Source organism: Neolamprologus multifasciatus, chromosome 14 (genome assembly GCF_963576455.1).
Source record: "Neolamprologus multifasciatus chromosome 14, fNeoMul1.2, whole genome shotgun sequence".
NCBI classification, from domain to species: Eukaryota; Metazoa; Chordata; class Actinopteri; order Cichliformes; family Cichlidae; genus Neolamprologus; species Neolamprologus multifasciatus.
The window spans coordinates 19,588,247-19,610,957 of record NC_140452.1 but is presented as its reverse complement, the minus strand read 5'-3'; the positions used below and the strand labels follow the sequence as shown (position 1 = coordinate 19,610,957).

At 39.9% G+C, this 22,711-nt stretch overlaps 1 protein-coding gene and 1 long non-coding RNA gene across 2 annotated transcripts in view; one reads left to right on the top strand and one right to left on the bottom strand.

Moving 5' to 3' along the window:
• Positions 1 to 11,309: 11,309 nt before the first annotated feature.
• On the top strand, positions 11,310 to 13,724 carry LOC146503952 (uncharacterized). Its single transcript, XR_014868714.1, has 2 exons — positions 11,310 to 11,873; positions 12,223 to 13,724. It is a non-coding gene; the product is annotated as an uncharacterized LOC146503952 (long non-coding RNA).
• LOC146503951 (uncharacterized) overlaps positions 12,953 to 22,711 on the bottom strand; it is a 31,020-nt gene continuing 21,261 nt past the window's right edge. Inside the window, exons 27-31 of the mRNA XM_085130791.1 lie at positions 14,548 to 14,699; positions 13,826 to 13,912; positions 13,575 to 13,721; positions 13,166 to 13,363; positions 12,953 to 13,069 (exon numbers count right to left, since the gene is read on the bottom strand). Of these exons, the coding sequence (XP_084986917.1) occupies positions 12,953 to 13,069; positions 13,166 to 13,363; positions 13,575 to 13,721; positions 13,826 to 13,912; positions 14,548 to 14,699 (701 nt within the window). The remainder of the gene's footprint in view (positions 13,070 to 13,165; positions 13,364 to 13,574; positions 13,722 to 13,825; positions 13,913 to 14,547; positions 14,700 to 22,711) is intronic.

The window sequence follows — 22,711 nt, the reverse complement described above, 5'->3', positions numbered from 1 at the left end:
TGTGCTACAACCAATATGTAGAAATTAGATATGACCTGTGTTCTGTAACCATTTCTGCCATCATGTGGCAGTATAGGATTTAACATCTCATTCTGCTCATTCTACTGGCTTATAGTATAGGAGCCACACCTTTGAATCCATGCATACATGCTCATTCATGTGGTCCTGTCCCCTACCTCAATTCTAACCCTATGTCAAGATTTGCCTCCAAACACTATCAGTACAAGGTTTTTAAATGTATTCATTTTTTATTTAACTAACAGCGCAGACCTGGCATGCCCATAGATTACATCAGGGATAGCAGCCCAGCTGTGAAATAGAGCAGGACTGTAATGTAATATTATATTATATTATATTATATTATATTATATTATATTATATTATATTATATTATATTATATTATATTATATTATATTATATTATATTATATTATATTATATTGGTCAGGCATAGATGGCTTACAAATAAATCAGCATAACACAATTTTTTTGTGTATGTGAGCACCCATGTGCACACCTGTGTGCATGAGCGCACTTGAGTTCAAAAGGCTTCTCCATGTAACGATCTGCTAGAGGGTGTGGTGAGCCATAGCATGAAGCAGGGGCGGAGGAGACCCGAGCCCGTACTTCCATAGGCTCCTCAGAGTGCGAAAAACCCAAGCAGGACCACCGGAGAGGCAACCACGCCACCCTCCCAGAAAGAGCTGAGGAAAGCCCCAGACGTGGGGTCACCCAACAACCAAGGTGCAGAAACCACAGAGGAGGGCTACAGTGGCGAGCCCGCAGGGCTTGCCAGCCGCCAGCCACACCAGGGCGGACCAAGCTACGGTCCCAGAGGCCGTCGGGAGTGAGTATGGTGCAGCCCCGAACGCCGAGAATCACCAAGGCACCAATGGCAGAGGGCATCAGCCACCGGCAGGTAGTGTTGTGGGTGGAGCTAGGCCTCTACACCCGGGGGGGTGTATACTCTATACTCCCAAGTCCAGGTATCACCACCCCCAGGGGGGCAATCGACCCCCAGACCCAAGAGATGTTACCTTTTTCCCTGTGGTTGGGGCAAGCAGACCAGCCCCAGCCCGGCAGTCGCAGGGAAGCCCAGCGTCACAGACCCCAACCAGACTGCCAACTCATCCCAGCCCCCCCTGCCCTGAAGACCCCATACCTCACTCCGCCCGCTCACATGTCGTGATGCTGCATGCTGTTCTATTTTTTTTTTTTTCCCGCATGTCCCTTTTGGTTCTTTTGCATTCAGAATTATTGTCTAAAGGCAAAGAAAGATGCCCAACGGATTTACTTTACCAAATGGACCATCCCGGCCTTGCCATATTGGTCTATTTGGTTCACCTTTGCTTTTATTGTTTATTTTATTTTATTTTCACTTGCTACACACGGGACAGACATGACTGGATTTCCCCCAGAAAAGGAAGAAAGAAAGAGGGAAAGAGAAACAGCGGGGAAGAGGAACGGTGATAAAGGGCAAAAAACAAAAAAAACAAACAGACAAAAAATACATATATCAATCACCTGGATCACCTGTTGAGAAAGAAAAAAGAGAAAACAAGCAAAAAAAAGCAATATAATAGACAACATCATGGCGTTAATCTATGTGAATATAACAGTAAATACTAAATACTAAATATTGAATATTATCGTGCAGCACATAAGATTGACAGCACACAGTGTGCTTTGAGGTAGGAGCCAAAAAGGGTGCAGTTTGTGTCTGTGAGCACCCGTTTGTACACCTGTGAGCATGAGCGCACTTGTTTTTAAAAGGTTCCTTCGTGTAATGATCTGCTAGAGGGTGTGGGGAGCCATAGCCCCATCCTCCAGGGCATGAAGCAGGTATGGAGGAGATCCAGGCTCCAGACATCCAGAGGCCCTCAGAGCACAAGAGACCAAGAAGGACCAATGGAGGGGCAGCCGCGCCACTATCCCAGAAAGAGCTGAGGAGAGTCCCAGATGAGGGGTCACTCAGCAGCCGCGGAGCAGAAGCCAGGGGGGGTTGCAGTGACGTGCCCGTGAGCTCCGCCAGCAGCCAGCTGTGCCAGAGTGACCGAGCCCCAGGCCGAGAGGACGAGGGCACCCCACCCCCAAAGGGGCCTGAGCGAGCCCCAGGCTCCAGGCCTCGACAAGCAGCCACCAGGAGTGACCCAGTGCGTACCTGGACGCCCCCGGACACAAAGAACCACCAATGCACCGATGTCTGAGGGCGTCTGCCACTGGCAGGGGGAGTGGTGGGGGGAGATAGGCCTCCATACCTTGGAGGGCCTGAGATGTCCCTATAGAGGTGGCGTCTGATACCCAACCTGACATATAGACACAGACATACAGGCACACACAGATACAAACATCCATTCCCTCCTTCATGCTCTCATATGCAAATACTCAGCACTCACCCAACGTGGAGACAGACATAGAGAGACACTGTACACACAATCACACTCCCCAAGCGTACTCTATACCCCAGGTCTTGGCACCCTTGCCCCTAGAGGGGGAACTGCACCCAGACCCAGGTAGTGTTACCCTCTTCCCTGGGGTGGGGAGAAGCAGACCGCCCTGACTCCGCAGCAGCAGGGAGGCCCCACAGAGATTAGGTTGGAAATACAAACTATACTCTGGATGCTGTATATCGTGCCCACCCCCAAATATGTGTTATGAGACTACGAGTAATGTGGATGTCTAGGTTGCGGAATAAAATTGAGGCACAGGTGGACAGAAGAGGACAGAGGAGGAATGCTTCCCCTGCACCCTAGTGACACACCTGTACCCCAAGGCCCTACATGTGTGGTGGGTGAGACGGAGCAGGAAGAGGTCAGGCAGTTGGGGGTGGGGAGGGAAGGAATGGGGGGCCCCCTCCCTAGGGCCAGCTCACCTGCTGACCCCAATAGGCACCCCCACCAAGGCCCATCCAGACCGGGGCCCACAGCAGCAGCACCGCCAAGCCAGGCGTGACCCACCCAACTCCACCGCAGAGGAAACTACACCCACCCCATCATCCAATTATCCACCATTCTACATAAGACAGGTTGAGTTCATTCTCCACCTCTCCTCTCCTCCCCTACCTGCAGGGTAGACTCCTGTGGAGCAGAGGCCTCCTGCAAGGATGTGACAAACTAACCGCCAGTTGAAGAGACTCCCATCTCCGCCGGCGCATCAGAGGCCCCAGGCCACCCAGGGGCAGCTAGGCCACCAGGAGTTACCAGAGCCCCCATAAGAACATGACCTACTCTTAAGATATACATCACAACTCACATCACATTAAATTACTGAAAACGTTTACTTCACCTCTCACTATCATTTATTTATTTCTTTATTTCTTTATTTGACAAAAATATATTTCATGACAAGCTTCACTGATTCATACTAAACCCATAAAGAAAATGTAGCCACAACAAAACACTGCAGCATCCCAGCAGGAGCTGATAAGGTAAGATATGACGAGACAAAATGAAACGGGCAAGATGAGATGAGATGAGATGAGATGAGATGAGATAAGACAGCCTCTATTAATCCCACAAATTAAAAATTTACAATATATTATGTATTATGTATATATTATAAAGATGTCACAACTATGTTAATCTGAAAAAAGTTTGAATTGCTCCATCTGAAAACATAAATTGAACGCTGGAAAATATGAACAAGTGTGAGACAAGTGAGAGCTCTGGTTAGGAGTGAAGCAAGTGTACAAACGCAATGAGAAAGGCAGTGTGGGTGGGGAAATGCATTCCTGATGTGAGAACTGCATCAAAGGAATGAAGAAAAACTGTGACACTTGAGTGAACTTGTGGTTAGACGATCTACTTGGCTGCAAAGTTGTCAGAGCCACCGGTTTATTGAAGGTCAAGTTTAAGAAGTTGTGTAAAAAAAGTTTCAAATCTTTTAGTGTCTAAGTCTTAAAACACTGGTGAAATTATTTTATTCACTGGGCACAGCTGAAGTGATTTACTGACTTTGCATTTATTGACAAGTGAAAAGGGTTTTGTTGTTCAACTGTTTGAGTGACAAATCCCTTAACTGTTTTGAGAACTGTTTTAAGAGTGGTGAGAGTAACGTTCTCAATGTGAGAGCAACAGGTTATGGCAGATGGCTTTCCTCATTCTGCCAGAGCTTTCTTTCTTTCTTTCTTTTAAAAGAGAGTTTTTCCTTGCCACTGTTGTCAAGTGCTTTCTCATAGTGCACCAGGTTAAATTGAACTGAATTAAAAAATAATCATGTTTTTGACAGAAAGACCTATATGCAGGATTTTCAGTCAAAAATTAGAAAAACAAAACTTTTATTTAGGTGGAAAGAACTAAAGTTGGTAAAAACCAAAAAGAAAATAATTGTAGAGATCAAAATCTTCCTTTAGCTCCAGAAGCACAAATTAGTGTAAATGCATATTGTTTGTATATGCAATTGTTTTTCTTATTTACCTCATTTTTGGAAATTCTTTAAAAATGTGTTGACCTACATTCATATCACAAAGAGGTCAGCTCTATGTAAGCAGTTAAACCACACCCCGACACAATAAAACGATGTGAGTCATAAGCCCCACCAGCCACTCGATCCAGACACTTGCCAATAATTCACAATTCTCATCTACTACAAGTTGGCAAAGAGGACCAAATGGAAATTGGCCAAACTCGTGCTCCTCCTCCATCCTATCTTGGATGGTCTTACTTCAGTGCTCTTTGTTGCTGTTTGCCTCTTGGGGCTTTTGCCATTCGTTACTCTAAGAAGGTAGGTAACATTCGCTGAACTTGTTTTTCTCATTGATTCTCTTTATTCTGATGCACAGCTTAAAAACACATTTTGTGTTTTACAAAGATGATTTTTATTTAAATTAAACTGTCAATGTAAAATCATTGAAATATACAGCAAATTCTAAGAAATCCAGTCAGATTCATGAGTATTCAATTAATGCTTTCTGAGTAGATAATAAGAAGTTCTAAACAGGTCTACTGTATGTTACACTTTAATCATGTCCTACAAGTGAAATTGAAAAACTTGAATTGCTTATAGCAAACATTTCACTGATGACTTTCATACACTCTTCTTCTCACATCTTTAATTGCATGTAAAATGAAACTGAGCTTTGATTATTAAAAACTTTAAAGGTGAAAGCTGCAAACGAACGTGGAGAAATAGCTCTAGCTGAGGATGCATCACAAACTGCCATGGCCTTGAACATCGCTTCAGTCATCCTGGGAAGCATTTTCATCACCATCTTTGTTATTTACAAAGTCCAAGAAATTCAGGAATTAAAAAAACAACATTGAAGGTCCTTGCTTTGGGAAGAAGACACACCGCAATTTTACTGTCTGCGTTCTCTCTTCAGCATCCATCTCTAAATACAAAGTAATACCTTTATATGCTTGTTCACCTCTGTGTATTGCTTTAATTGGTTGTCAATGCAAATAACAAAAGAATGCCTTGACCTCAACGTGGTACATGCCAAAAATATGTATGAGTTGTTAAATGAAATATGTCTCTGGATTTATGTATTCTGTGTTGTAGGTTATATAAAACTAATTAAATGATTTTTGCTTTGTTTTATTTTGTAATGAGTGATCTGAACCTAATATGACAGTTATGATATGTTTTCTTGATCAGCGACTCACTTTCACATTATTAAAATGACATAAAGACTCTAATTAGTTTAGTTTAGTTTATTGACTGCAGCAGTGCAGCAGCTACTATTCCTGGGGTAGCACATATTTACATTTTGACAATGCATTGTAAGACAGACTAATAACATTCTGACATGACAAACATCATATACACACAACAAAACAGTTCTGTACAACACAAATAAGGTCTCCTATGTTGTCTCACAAATGTTGCTGTGATTTCTTTAACATGTTGCTGCAGAAGCCATTTTTCTTTATCTAAATAATAAATTCCTCTTTTAAATCATCTTTGAAAATAACAATAGATAGATTTTCTCTAAAACACCAGTTTTTCCTAGTGCACACAGCATAGCAAAACACAACTACCAAAACTCACCTGCTCACCCAAACTTTTATTTTGTGTATGAAAAGTGACTGAAAGAGTATAAGTATAAAGAAATCCTCACCAAGTCACTGCTTAATGTAAACCACTCTCTCCTTCAGAGGAGAGCAACAGGGTGCAAGGTAGACAACACAATAAGGTGATAGTAGTTTTTGTTACACAGAGACGAAGATAGTGGGAAGTGGCAGACACAGAAAGAAACAACAACAGTGAGAAAGACTGTGTGCATGTGTTTATCTGGAAAGTGTTGTGGGTATGCTGATGGCAGGCTCTACAGACTGTGTATGTAATTTTAACACCTAAGTGAGCACGTGGTTAGACAATCTACTGTGCCTGCCAGTGTTAAAAACACAATGCTGCAAACTTGTCAGAACCACTGCTTTTGACTTATTTATAGAAAAGTAATTAATGTTATTATAACCACAGGAAGGCGAGAGAAATGACCAGCACAAAAAGAGAAAAGGTGTGAGCAACTGGATTCAGGATTATTAACTTGGGTCCCGGCCGAGCAGCATGACTTCATCATCTGATCCTCCCACACTTTCCTGCTCAGTGTGTCAAATGTTTAGCTACTTCGCAGTCTTTACTCAATCAGTTGAAGATCTGCAACCTTGAAAATTCTGAAAAACAAGGCCTCTGTAGTTGGTGCGAAGACCGCGTAGCCACAGTTAGCTAGAGAGTTAGAGTTAGAGACACCTGCAACCAATGTGGACTGTTGTCCAGGGGCCTTGGTAGGACACTGAATGAACCCTGAAAATGCTTGCCAACGATAATGTTGACTTAGTAAAATAATAATTTGTGTCAGCACCAATCCATGATGTATATGAAATTCATATTGGTTGGTAAATTTGCACAACAATGTCAGACTCTGTACTTTACTCTGGTCCCCTCCCCAATCAGACTGGGAGTGGCATATTTAGTCACATGTTTTCCTTAAATTGCTGATGTCTATTAAAATAACGTGGGATTTTTAGATAATTGGGAAACTTTTGGGGAAAAACCTGGTCTTGTTAGGAGTGATGGCATCTCACTTTGGATGGAACAGCTCTCATTTCTACAAATCTACTTCTATTGAGGTTGATTATCTTGTTAACAATGTTACATCTTCACTGCACACTGCCCTGGATGCTGTGGCTCAAGAAGCCTCAAACCAAAAGTTCTTGGCTCCCTGGTACAACTCTCAAATGCATGCCTTAAAGCAAATAACCTATAAGCTGAAAAGGAAATTGTCATGGTTCCCCGTGTCTCCCCAGCGAGAGATCTCATCTAAGATCGCAGTGTTGTTGTTGTTCTCTCTCTCGCCAGTGCAGAACTCATTGCGGGTTCTCACCTGCAAACAATCACACACCTGCTGCTTTTCACACACCTTTAATACTATATGTGCTATTCTAATTTGGTTGTATGAAGTCTACATTGACCTTTTGTGTTGTAGGTTATAATGGTTGCACAGCCAATACAGCTTCTGAATACTTTTATGGTTTTTCTCCCTCTGGTTGCTTCTTACTGTTTTTGAGGCTCGGGACCAGCACTCCACCATCAAACTCTTACAAGTCTAGAAAAGGAGTTGTTGGACAGAAAGACATCAAGTGAGTGGTAAGGATTTTGGTTTTCCAATATATTAGCAACTGTCAGTGACATTTATATTAATCAGGCTGAACTTTAATCATACTTTAAATCAGTGTTTTATTTGTTCCTGAGTAAATTGGTTTGGCTGAGATTAAAGTTATTAGATTAGATTAGATTAAATAAAACTTTATTAATCCTCCAGGTGGGTTCCTCCAGGGTTTTCACACAGCTGAATTAACATCAAACAGAAAACTGATTAAACAGAAGAGTGAGATGGTCGAGAATTTACGCCAGTGTCCTGTTATATTTAGATAGCAAGGAGCAGACGGGAGAGTTTCACTCCACCGAGAGAGCTCGTGACGTAATTCTAAAGGCTAGACCGTCACAGTCGCTCACTTCCGGCCTACCTGGCTTTTGGAGGCCCACTTAGACCACGAAGGCTGGGTCCTCAGGTGTTTGTATCAGTTTTTTGTATATGTGTATGTATATGTATTCCTACCCCCCCCCCCCCACACACACACACACACACACACACCCTAACCCCCCAGAATCAAAAAATTAATAGAAAAATCTGCCACGTTTTCCTTCCCGTACCTGAGAATAAATAGTCAGGTTTAGAGCTCCTGTCACTTCCAAATTTTGTTTAAAACTCAAAACAGATGTGGGTGTGACTTCAACCAGGTCCTCGGCAGCTCTGTCATGACAGCGCTCTTTGAACAATCTAAGAAGAAACTCAGGCCGAGTCCCGCTTCTGACCAAAAACCAAATCACACACACACCCACACACACACACACACACAAGATAGACAGAGGAGATGTACAGAGGGACAGAGGCCCATGAAGGCAGGGGCGGATCTAGAAGGGTGGCATGGGGTGGCAAGTGCCACCCTAAAATGATCCCTTGCAACCCCAAGTGCCATCCCAGTTTTGCACATGACAGTGTTGTTTATTAAAATAAGATAGCATTAACATTTTGAGTGTATACATAGTTACAGTCAACAGTGAATATAAATGCTAAAACTGAATATATTGCATAGTGTTCCCCCCCTCCACCATTAGCAAATGGTTCAGCCCATAGCAGGACCGGCTTTTTTCTTGTTTTCAGTAGCAAGCATGCTTATCATTGTGCCAGAGCACATTCTGAACAACACCATGGGAATTTCGCTTTTTACACAGGTGGTGGGATGTTACACTGTGGAAATGGAAGGAAGGTGAGTGTTATTAACCCTCTGTGGTCCACAGACACGCTGCACCTCCAAATCACATGACTGGTGTAAGCTGACATGGCAACAAGCTGCAGCCACGCTGAGTCTCTATTTCAGCCAACATTGAAAGTTCAGACTTCAAAGTTTTTTTAATTTTAATTACAGGCCAGTAAATCCAGAGTTATGATAATATATAGAAGCCACACTTTTTTCTAAATACCATCATCACGTTTGTGTGTGTGTGTGTGTGTGTGTGTGTGTGTGTGTGTGTGTGTGTGTGTGTGTGTTTTAAGAGTTTTCTAAGGACAGCGCCAAAACAGTAAAGAAAGGGAAAAAAAACTCTTTCCTATCGGTGGAAAAATGTGCCATGTCACCCAATTTTAAAAAAAGTCAACATGTGGGATTTGGTTGTTTAGGAAGAGGGAAAAGTTTTGGGGGTGACGGTAACGGCAGCGAGACAGAGCAAGCGAGCAAGTGAGAGAGAGGGAGTTTTTAGATGTGGGAGATTTGTGACATTTAGTGTGGAGTGTATACTTAGTGTGTTGTGTTGTGTAGTTGTTGTGTTGTGTAGTCGTTGTTTTGTGTTGTGTCACAAAGGCACATTTGCAATGTAAACACTGTCACTAAGTAGAAAACCAGTGGAGTGATACACCTCCTGTTGTCAGGCCTGCAGGTTTATCCCTGCGCTGTTCTGTCTTTTGGTGGACAAACTTATTTTTTACTGGCACACATCATTTGTGGAGCATCTTATTGCGACACCTGATTGTTCTCTCATTTTAGTTTTAGTAATATTTTTAAATTCTTATACAAAATGGGAAAAAAAACGGCAGGTGTATTGGCTGCATTTTTAGACAAATAGTTGTATATGTTTACAAAATGTAAATTTTATATTTGCATTTCAAGTTATAACAATTTACTCAACATGTCTGTGGGGTTTTTTTTACAGTAAAAAAATACAACTAGGATTTTAAGTTCTTTGTGTGATTTCAGATCAGTAATACTAATGCAATATGTCAGTCAAAACAACTAAATTCAGTTGAGCTGAAAAGATACCAAACAAGGCAAGGGGGAAAAAAATAAAATGAAACAATTTGAGGGTGAAATACAAACGTAAACTCAAAAGGAGTCAAAAATGGCCAGTTGTATTTCAGACCTCAGTGCGTTAATCCAACAAATCATGAAAAAAGTAGGTTTAAATTTTTGTTCATGACAGTGCATATTTCTGACATTTGTGTAATGTAAGCTGTAACAATGTGACTGTTTTCTCACAAAAAAAACAGTTAGACTTGCATTTGTAAATGAACCGCCCCATGTTGTGTAGCTTTCCGGGCTACAGACAATAATTAAGTTATATGACGTGTATGCTTACTGCATTTGGATTATTTTAACCATATATAACCAACTGCATATGTGTAAGAAAAAAAGGGCTTCGATTTTGCCACCCCATTTGATTTCTTTGCCACCCTCATGCCACCCTAAGAAAATTTCTCTAGATCCGCCCCTGCATGGAGGAACCCCGTTCTGCGGGAGTTTTCTTCCAGGTAAAAGGGAGTTTTTCGTTGCAACTGTTGCCATCTTATTGACGTAAGATCTTTACCTTAGAGCACTGCTCCCCAACTCCCCAACCCAAACCCAACTTAAGTAAAAAAACTTAAGTTGAGTTTGTGCTTCAGTCTGTCAGAATCAATAACTGATCAGCTGATCAATACCGGTCCGTGACTCGTTTGGTACCGGGCCGCGAGAGTTGAGGCTCAGGTGTGAAATGTATGGTTTTCAGGGTTTTTATCGGTTTTCGGCGTTATTTTGTTACCGTTTTTATCGTTAACTCGGCTTTCCTGGGTCTTTTCACGTGTGTTATGAATAAATCTTCTTTTTTTCGGTACCGGTACTAGTTTTATTTTGTTGTATTTATCCGCGACACCTTAAAGGCCGGTCCGTGAAAATATTGTCGGGTGTCATGGTTCTCAAGATCTGGAGAGGTCGTGGTGTGTGTATTTTTTGTCTTAGCCTGTCCCACCAGGGCGGAACTGGACCTTGATTTCCCGCCCCTGAACCCGCCCTGAACACGCACCTGTGGCTCATTCACGCTCATCCTGGCAGACTACTTAAGATGGCAAGAGAGGCTGCTTCCTCGCTGGATCGTCACACTACCTAGCGTCAGTGTAGCCTAGCCCATGAAAGCGTTCCCTTTGATCTCCTAGAGTTTCCTCCTGACATTGTTTTTTTCTCTGTGTACAGGCCTTCTAGACTTCCTGCCCGTCTTCCCTGCCGTCTGGATTTCTGTGGATGTGTGTGAGTGAGCGTGAGCTTTTTGGTGTGGACATTTGGAGTGAGTTACGGATCAAGTTGAAGAAGAGCGTGTGTGTACCCCCGTCTTGGACCTTCCCTTCGGACCCCGCCCTACTCCCTGGAGCCCCGTGTTATCTGTTCCACTGTATATATATATTCTCACTTGGTGTCACATTGCAAATAAACCCTCACCTTCTCTCTAAACTTCAGAGTCCTGCGAGTGAGTCCTCTGCCTACTAATCTGTGACAGTCGGGCATAAACCGGTCCGTGGCGCAAAAAAGGTTGGAGACCGCTGCCTTAGAGCACAAAGCGCTTTGAGGCGACTGCTGTTGTGATTTGAAACTTTATAAATAAAACTGAATTGAACTGATCTGAAATCACTGAATGTGGGACAGGACCATTTGAATTATCTTCCTTCGTAGTTTGATCAACTTAAATAACGATAGAACACATAGAAAGAAACGGTCGAAAGAGACAGAAAGCAATATACTCATATTTATCCTTCGGGCTGTCTTCACTGTAATATATTCATATCACAATGATGAAGATAATACAGTTCATTCGTCAACACTGAATATTCACTCAAACCACACCCTGCACCTTCCCCGATAAAATGATGCGAGTCACAACCCCCACCAGCCACTTAATACAGACATTTGCCAGTGAATCATAGTTCTCATCAACTTGAAGTTGACAGAGGGATACAATGGAAGTACGCCAAACTCCTCCTTCATCTTATCTTGGATGGTCCATATTTAATACTTTTTGCTGTTGTCTGCCTCTCGGGATTGCAGCTATTATCTATTCTAGCAAGGTAGGTAATATATACTGAACACTAAACCTTTTTTATATGTACTCCTGCACACATTCAAACCAATTTTTAGTATTCTGCAGCATAATATATTTTCTAATAAAAATATATTGAAAGTGGACGGAAAAATAATTTAAATTTTATTTAAAAAAAATATTACTGGGGCATCGATTAAAAAAAAAAAAAGTCTGATTTGCTGGGATTAAACAACTGTTACTTTAGTTATTTCCCAAAAGTAAAACTGAATTGCTCAGCAGCAGAAATTTTACTTTAATTTTTTTTTTACTTCAAGTAAACTCTCTTCTAGAAAACTGAAATGAAATTGAATCGTTTTGATTTCTGTCTTTCAAAGGTAGAGTCGGCAAATGGACGCGGAGACATTGACAGAGCTCAAGATGCATCACAAACAGCCAAGACGCTGAACATCGCCGGACTCATCTGTGGAATAATTATTATCATCATTTATGTCTCCATCAAACTTACTGAACAAAAGTGAAGGTTCTGGTATTTCCCAGAAGGCGCACTGCAATCCCAGCCATTTTATGCCCTCTGCTTTCGCTCTTCAACGTTCACCACTAGATATGGACTGACGTCTTTATGTGTGGCGTTTACGTTACCTGTAAAACGCAGAACAATTCTTTGCTTTTATGGTGCAAGCCAAAAGTTGTTGTCAAATGAGAAGCCTCAATTAAGTTTTGATTTTCATGTGCATAAACTTGATTTTTTTGGATTTATTGCTTAATTTGCTTAGATTTTTTTTCAAGTAATCTCTTAAAGAAAGCTGAGAAGGAAAAAAAATAAATATTTAACCTCCCATAAATTTGGCGTCATAAAACACAATATGAACTTTTGAAAGTTTTATTGTTGATACTGTTATTGTTGGTCTCATTGCATTTACCGTTTATAATTTTATTTCAGAGATTTTTTTTTCTGTTTGTACAACTCCTTCAGACTGCATTATAATAAATGCACAGTTTGTCAGACACATAGTAAATTTTGCCTTTATTGTATTTATTTCTTAAATAGATTTGAGATTTTCCTATATATTTAACATTATCATGAAAACGTGAAACCCATGCACTATGTTCAACCAGGCTGTTCTTCAGCTTTTTCAGTGGCTTCAGAACTCTTCTCTCTCAGAAGTTCTTCAAGATGAGAGAATAAAGATGTTTCTCTGTGCTTCCTCTGAAGTTTCTCAATTTCCTGTTTGTATAAATCAAAATCAGACACAAAAAAACAGTCAAAGTCCCTCACTCACTCACTCATTCACTCACTCAGACAGATAGATTATATACTTACATCTTCAGAGAGCAATCCTCTGCTTGGTTTGTGAAGTCTCTGAAGCAGTGAAGCAGCATGAGAACCACACCAAGTCTCATTCATGTTCCTTGTTGAAGCATCTTGGTTCTGATACCAAACACACAAACTGGCATCCTGTTCAGATGAAGAGGCACCCAGCCTAGCCTGAAAGAGCTCACCCAGACATTCCTGGAGTACCTATGACATGGCATGAAGTAAATTAAATTAGTCTAATTAATTCCAACAAACACTGCCATAGAGCAAAAGTCATCCAACCTAGAATAAAACAATAGGTAACCTGAAATGTAAAGTTTGGCTTTAAAGCAAAATCAAAGCTCATTAAAGGCCTTTTTTTATATCAAAAAGAAAAAAAAACAATTTAATTCATGCACACTTAGTGTGTTTGCACCTTGAAAAAAAGTCTCTGGAAGGCAGAACTGGAGTCAGAGCTCATGTCGTTAATTTTGATATGGGACAGACAATGGAGTAGTAGGAGAGAGAAGCCTCCAACTGAGAGCAACCTCTGGCGACGGACAAAGAGAGTTTCTGCGGCTTCCTGTCAACATACATCAGAGATTTACACTCTAAACTAGATTTAATTGGAACATTTAATATATATATAAATATATATATATATATTTTATATAGTTCTAAGTTTACCTGATAAAAGAAGGAATTTCTGAAGACATTGTTGAAATAGGTGTTGTTTGGGAGACTAGATGCTATCTCGATTGAAATGACTGGAGTCTGTTAAAAAAAGAACAATTTTATTTTCCTATAACATTCCAGCTTAAGTTCAAGCCATGCTAATGTTAAAAAAGACATTCAGACAAATGTATGCATGGATTCAAATATATCCAGTATATAATTAATAACTGAACATGTAATAGATAAATAGCTATATTTAGGCGAAAGGAAAAGATATGAAAAAAACAAAAAACAAAACAGCAAGGTTGAGATTTCTGGACAACAGTCACTGATTAAGAAAATCACAATATCTAGCCCACGTAGGATACAGCTTCTGTCTGCTGCCTTGAGCTTTTTCTCCTGTATTATAAATAGGATAAAAACTATGAGGATAAGATGGTTCGTTTTCCCAGCACATCTTCAAACCATGCTCTTTTTATGCCCAGTCGGTGAATTGAGTTATATTCAAAAACACACATTTTATGAGGGCCCAGTGACCCTGACCTTAGACCAAAATTTTTTTAATCCTTTCATCCACAAGAAAACATTTGTGCGATTTGTAAGGAAATCTTGTTGTGATTTTCCTGACATATCAAATGGTATAGACATGATTTCACATAACAAAGGGCCAAAGACTACAGCTTTTAGTTGTTTCACAGTACGCAACAGAGTGAGAGTGAAGCTTTGACACTAACCAGTTTTAGCTTATGCAGAGTGTGCATCAGGAACAGTCCATGCTGATAGACAAGAAACTCTCTGGGCTTCAGGACTGACAGCTCCAAAGGAATCAGCTCACCTTCACATTGCCACTGAGCATCGAGGACATCGACAAAACCTTTGCCTCTGTCTAGGCACCACACAAAAAACAGTACATTGCATTTTAGTGGATATAGTTAAAAAACAAGAACAACCAAGGTTGTGTTTCCCCCCAGATTCATTCTGCAAGTGACACATGATAAGGGAAAGGAAAAGAAATTCATTACCCCAAACCCCAAATTGAAAGCTATCTCAAAATATTGTTTCGTATGTGTGAGTTCTTGATGTCAATTAGAAGACTTTTTTTTATTGGTTAGGTTTAATTTAGTTCTATCTGTGAATTTCGATAAGCACATTCAGTGGTTAGCAGATCATCTGTATGTTTGTTTGTTTGTCAGGTCTTGAAATCTTCTGCTTAACCTCAACAAAACCACACCTGCAAAATTTCCCGTATAAGTCATATTGTGAATGCAGACTGCATGCACATCAAAGAACACATCTCAAATACCTTTATGTGTGAAGATAATTTAATCAAACTGTTCAAATGTAACTCTGATTCAGGAGGTCTTTCTTCTGGGGGGGGGGGGGGGGGTTCTTTATCTTATTTTATCTTTTTTACATTGAATGAACATTCTCACAATAACAAAATAATCTTGCCTGATCTACATGGATTTTATGCAACTTGCCAGTAAAACATGCTAATGAAATTTTGAGCCATCGAGATCTTTCAATCAGACTTTAATTCAAACAAATTTTAATTTATTGAAGTCATCACATTATATTTGAATAGAAAACAGAATAATTTTGAAATGAGTTTAATATGTATGGTGCTTAAAACACATCATTTGTAGTCAATCTTTGATGAAGGAACAACTCAAAGTAAGCTCAAATGAATAGATGAAATTATAACCCCTAAAATATAAGACTGTATATTTGTACATGTTATTTTTTTGTCTAAATACTGTTCATAACTGACAGTTAAAGTCAGTCATGATCACTAATGTGACGCTTGTCAAGTTAAACACACTGTAGAATCTTTAGCATCACTTATTAAAAGTTTTAAGTGAGTTTATCTATATATTTGAACCTTAATCCATACTTCCTTCTTGATTAGAGAAAATCCTAAATGAATTCAGACTTGTGAACCCAATTCCTGGTTTTTTACTTTGTTTGTTTGTTTTGTTTTGTTTTTCCTCTGCTGAAACACAGGACAATAGGAGGTAACAGCAAGACAATTTAATGTAGACTGTGATGGTTTTGTCTTTTTGTTAGTAGTATAAAAATAATAAGTGAAGCTTTGACAGCAACCAGGTTTAGTCTATGCAATGTTTGTAAAAGTCCATGTTGGAAGTCCTGAAAATCTGTGGGTATCAGAACTGACAGGTCCAATAGGAATTTTTCCCTCTCTTTGAATACAACACAAGAATTTTAGTAACTATAGTTTGAAGACAAGAAAGAACAAGCTGGTACTTTTCCTATACTCATTCTGCAAGAAACCAGACCGCGAGGGAAAAGACAAGAAGACTGAGAGAGAAAATAAACGTTTTCTTCCAAAGACTGAACTGCTGTCTAAAACATAATTTAATGTGTTTAAACTGTCTTATCTCATTTAGAATGCCTTTTTTTGGTTTAGTTCAAGCTCAACACTGTGCATACATTGTGCTGCAGACTGTATTTTTAGCACAAGACATCAATAGGTCTTACTTGTCAGTTATTGGAATCTTCTGCTAAACCCCAAAAGCCACATCTGCAGTTTCGTGTATCATTTTGTGTCGTGCGAAAATGTGTGTTGTTTCAGCAATGGAAAAAAAATCAACCAGAATGTATATGACATCAGTGTTTGTTCAATGAATAAAAATTCTAACAACACCAAAACAATCGTGCTTGATTCACAGATGGGTTTTACTATTCTAATAACATAAGAATTACTTTATCAACTACTGTTACAAGTGTGAAAATGTGGGACAATGCTGTGGAAAGTCCCAAGCAAGCAAAAAAAAGGAAATGGATGGAAGGGAAGTTCCTAAACTGAAAAATCAGTAAATGCTTCCTTATCTTATAGTATTGCTATGATGTATTCAGTTAACGGTGTGTGGAGCATATCCGTATCTTCTCAACAGCAATGCAAAATACAGTTTGCATGTGTGTAGTTGAGGCCGATGCATGATTGCTCTTACTGCTCAGTGTATGGTTATTAAAATTAACATTGTCTTAGCAGAAAAAGTATACTTCTATCTTTAAAAGTACTCAGAAATTAAGAGCTATTAAGACTTAAAGGGAAACTATCATTAACCAAAGCATTTTCCTTGGGAATTCTTTAGGTTGGTCAGTAGCAGTGCTAATGAAACGGGAGTGAGGAAGGATATGAAAATACACTTGACAGTTGGAAGAACATCCATCACTTAGGCTTTTGTATTTTTTTAAAAAATAAAATAAAATAACTAGCATTTGTTCTAACAAGTTATTAGCCATAAAAATGTACCACCATAAAAGCGAGCTCTCAACTAGCTTCCTGTATTGTGGTTACAGTGTAATGGTCAGTGGTTTTGTGGACTCATTTCGAGTTTTCTCACGATTACTATTAAGAGTTTTCAGTTTGTCTGTCATTTTTATTTTTTAAGTTTTGTAACAATAATAGTAATAGTATCTAATCCCACTAACTGCATGCCTTTGGACTGGGGAGGAAGCCAGAGTACCCAGAGAGAATGCACATGGGGAGAACATGCAAACTCCAGCTAAACCCCAGTTAGGTGGATTAGGGTATTGGTGGATCCAAATTGTGACATTGTGATATGCATGAAAGTGAGTGTGAATGATTGTCTGCATCGTTGTGTTGACTGGCAACCTGTTCAGATACCCTGCCTGTAACCCTATGGTAGTTGGGATAGGCTCCAGCACTCCAAAGACACTATTAAGGATAAGTGGAGGAGAATGAATGGATGGATAACAATAACAATAACAATAACAATAACAATAACAATAACAATAATAATAACTTACATTTGTATAGCATAGACAATATAGAAATAAATAAACAAAGGACTAGTTTACTAGTTTTGTTTGTTGGTTGATGATTTTTTTTGCTCTCTGAGCTCCATTACTTTTTTACTGTTTCTCAGTTTATATTCTGGTAAAGTCTCTGTATTAGGTGTTTTCCTGTTTAGTTGGTTCCTATTGTAAGTAGTTGATAGTCGTTTGTGTCGTGTGCCTACAATTTACTTTCACTTTTGTTTATGGACTTTTCTACAACCATATTATTAAAAGCATGTTTTTGAGTTCAATTAAGGCTGTTTTTTTATCTGCATTTGGATTCAAATTCTTTGGAACTGGGTTGGATTAAGGATATGCAGCAAGGATATTAAGGATATGCTCAAACATCCGCAGCAAATATGTGCTGTTGTCATGTGAATATGAATGGACTAAAATCTCTGAGAAATGTTTCCAGCATCTTGCTGAATCTATCTCATAAAGAGTTATGGAAGCAAAAAGGGATCCAACCAGGCATAGAGTTTTAAAAGAGTTTTAAAATAAAATTTCCATCTGTGATGGAGCATGATTTAATTGTGAAACTGTGATTGTGCAACAGCTGAGCACATGGTCTGAGGTGCTCTTGACTCAACCTGTCTGTTTTGTTACACTTTCTGCCAATCAAATAAAGGTACATAACTGCATCTAAGAGTGGGTGGGGGGTGGGGGGGAGGGTAGGGTAGGGGTGGGGGTCTGTCTTCTTTGGACTATTACTGCCAGAAGAAGAGGCCAAATGCTGTGCCAGCAGAGCAAAACACTCCATCTGTTCCCCAGTGACATCCTAATGATACCCAGTCCAAATTTATTCTCTCGGTTAGTTTAAATGTTAAACTGGCCGTATTTCTGGGCTAGTCTAACAAGCTTACCAGCTCACAGCAGTAGACACCTATTTATATTTATCAAGAGAATTAAACTCGACAGATGTCAACACAGTCACTATGCAAGAAACATCTCCTGGATGCACTGTCACGCATTTTCACTCATGTATCCTGGGGTCATCAGGTGTCTCACAACATGATACACCCTTGCTCAGACAACCTGGTCTGTGGTGATCGGGCCCCGACTTGCACCATTAGCTACCCACGGATCAGCCCTCTGAAACCACAGCTACCTTGTGGGTTTCTATGCTGCTTCGCTCGCAGCCTGGATGGCCCTCTTCTTGGCTGCCCCAGACACATCCAGCCAGCACAGGACTTTGCAGAGAAATCGCCCTGCAAAACCCCTACAACCCACTTCTGTGGGCTCATAGAAAGTCTTCCAGCTCCTTCCCCTGTACTCCTACACTAGTTCCTGGTATTTTGCGTGTTTCCTCTCGTTGGCCTCCTTGATCCCCTCTTCCCAGTTCCAGCATGATCAGATGTTTTGAGGCCTCAGAAATAATGATCATGTCTGGTCGGAGGGATATTTTTTCAATGTGCTGTGGGAACTTCAGCTGTTTACCCAGGTCAGCCTGAAGCTGCAAATCAGAGACGGTGTTGAGGAGGCCGGTTGTTAAATGTAGGCGCACCTGGGGTTTCTCTCCAGCCTTAATGAAAGAGATTGCCTTCCTCGGAGCATGATGGTGCTTGCTGGTCCTGATTGATGCTGACAGATGTGAACAGAGTCAAAGTTTGAATTGTGAAAGATTTTACATTTTTCTTTAAAGTGGGGAAGCACACGTGGAAGGCAGGTAATTCTCTCTACAGGAGGAGCCTACTCTGCCCCCCACGCTACTCTCTCTAAACACAAACAAGAGGTCATGGAGAAGGATAATTCAAAAAACTGTTACATCAGTTCTTTTGAAACCGAGTCTATCATCACATGGCTGTCTCCATCAAGCTGCCATCAGGATTCAAAATACTTTCTATGCCTTACAGTCAAAGCCCACTCTTCCAGTCCTCTGTGTCTTCCTTATGACACCCTTCCACTTGCTGTGGTTATGTGCTGTCTGCTGCCATTATGTGGGTGGAAGTGTAGCAGCTCAATGCAGCATAGGAATTGCCGCCCTTCTCTCTTGAATTTGCTCTAGAATGGAAAAATCAGTTTTTGTGAAAGACGAAAGTGTCAATAATTTTATTCTTTTTTCTCAAAGAGAGAATTGCACCTCAGTTTCATGGTTCCGTGTTTCCTTGATATAACAACACTAAAGATTCTGATTCTGATACAACAAAAGTCAGAGTGAAAAATGATGCAGTAAGTGAGTCCATTTTGTCGAAATTTTATTGAAGCTACTCATTAGTTTGGATGGCCCCCATGTGTTTGTATGCATGGCTGACAACATGAGGGCATGCTCCTTATAAGGTGTCCTGGGTTATTTCCTACCAGATCTGGTAGGAAATAACCTGGACAGTCTGAGGTGCAACATGATAGCATCACACGAACACGAACATAATCTCCCAGAGGTGTTGTATTGGATTTAGATTAGGGTGCAAGTGGGGGTACAAGCAGCATAACGTTCTCCACGGCTTCTCCAGACCGACTCATGTCTGTCTTCATGCTCTGGGTCTTTCTTGGTGCCCTGCCAATTCAGCTATTGTATTGCAAATGCCAGTCACTGTGAACACTGGGACAACAGGACCCTCACGGCACCCTCATGATGTCTGTTTCTAATCATTTGGTCAGAGAAATTCATTCGTGGCCTGCAGAAGTTCACATTGTAGGGTCTGGCAATGCTCATGTGTAATACTTTATCTTTTATGAGTAACGAAAACAACAGTACACAGTATACAGAGCAAGGTTATTATCGTTAACGAAAACTAACGAAATAACGAAAACTAGAAGTGAAAAAACATTTTCGTTAACGGAAATAAAAATAAAAACAAAAAAAGGAAAACTAACTAAAACTGGAATGAGTGTTCACAAAACTAACTAAAATTAACTGAATTTATAGCAAAAATGTGTTTAGTTTTCATTGATGTGTGCGTGTCATACAATAGTCAAGGGTGAAAATGAAGTTTAGTTTCCACATTTTTTTACTTGCTGTGTCTAATTATGCCAGCAGGTGGCAAGTACGTTAGTTGAGTCGTCCGTGTTGCTGCTCCGTCCACGCGCAGAATCATGTCAGGAAAAGTCGGAAGAAAGCGCCAGAGTCCAATTTGGGATTACTTTGAATATGACTGTGTTTTGGATAAAGCAAGTGTCTTGTAGTGGAAACAGACAAATTATGAGGGACATTTCTAAAGGGAAAAAAATCCCACAAACCTTAAAGTGCACTTGAAAAGCTCACGCAAGAAGGCTAACCTAGCTTACCTTGAGAAGGTAAGGGAGCACACTCAACCCTCATCCCCAGAAAACAGAAGCTAACCCCAGGCAAGGCAGCGTGATGCATCCCGAGACAACAAGACTGGGATATCTACACAACTGTGTGAGTCAATTACCTTCAAAAAGTTTATCAATTCACTTGAACCAAAATTACGAACACCCGGTGCTGCAAGAGTTAATAGTCTCATTGGGGCCAAGATATACATTTTATAGTTGCCTGGTATCAATGGTTGTTCATCTGCCTTTATTTATTTATTTAAAGAACCCATAGGTGGGAATGTGAGTTGTTTGTGCATGTTAGCCCCAGGCGACCTGTCCAGGGTGCAGGGTATGGTAGCTGGAATAGCAACATACCCAAGGATAAGCAGAAGAGAATGACTGATATGATGAAACTGGGATTTTGTTACACTTAATTATTGCAAACACAACTAAAACTATAACTGAAACTAATCAAAACTAAACTGAAACTAAGGATTTTCAAAAAAATAAAAACTAAACTAAACTAGCAAACAATTGGTAAAAACTAATTAAAACGATATAAAATTGAAAATCTGAAGTCAAAACTAAATAAAAATAAAAACTAATGAAAATTGCAAAACTATTAAAACCCTGATACAGAGTTCATGGTCGACTTAGCGACTGCAAGAAACCCAAGTCTTCTGAGCACAATATGAGCACGAATCATACTCCCACCACCTGTGTTTGGTTTTCATCAAACATAGTGCTGTGCATTATAGCCAAACATTTCTACTGAAATGTTGTGGTTTCTTCAGATACAACATTTAAACCCTAAACCATGGCAGCTGGTTTTTAAACACATGACAGCAAAAACAGAGTGTAAGAATGAATTTTACTTTTTTCATATAACTGTCCACCGATATAACTAATTACTGCTTTAAATATTATTTATTCCTTGAATGTACAACGAACATCAAAACAAAGTACCTCAAGTATAAAAATGATCATTGTGCAGAACTACCTATTTTCAATTATATTATATTATTTTATGTTAGAATCAAATGCATGTTTAAATCCAGAGGATTCTAACAGACTTGTTATCTGATTTATATTCAAAATTAATAATCTAAATTGCAACACAGCCAGTAACAAAAACTTAAAAATGTAGGCGAGCAGAAAGTACAATATTATCAATGACAAAACACTGTTTAAGTAATGAACTTAGAAACTTAAAAACATATTTATTATAACATAATGCATAATCATGTCGTCATCATCTCTCTTTTTGCATTTCCTGTCCTCCTTTCTTTGTACAGAGTAAGAAATCCACTTGTCTGATCTTGGTGGCAGTGCCATTTCCTGTTGTCAGTACAGAGGGGGCTGCAGCTACCTATTCTTGTATGCAGATGTTTTCACACCTGCCTCTTTGAGTTCGCACCCATTGCTTTTTCTCACGCTATATTTCTTCCAAGCCCACATACACAAACAGATCTTGAAGTAGTATTTATGATCATTTGTTTTCAGTACTATAGTGTCTTTTACAAATGCGCATACCGACCACCCCTCCTCCTAACCAATAACACACACATCAGCAGCTTGTCACAGTGGTTAGGATAGAGATACTGCCTTTTCAAAAATAAGTATTGTAAGCTGGTACTAACGCACATAGCTGTGCTTATGTGGTAACCTCCATTTGTACCTCAATGGTTACTTTGGGTTGCACTTGACTTTATGTAGGTATGTGTGTGTCAAGCACCGCCATGCGCATATCCCTTCTGGTATTAGCAAATACACTTCCTTCTTCTAGTATAGTCCTGTGATCCATTTTATCTAATGTATGTTATTATTCACTAAATGTACTTATTGTACTACAGTCTG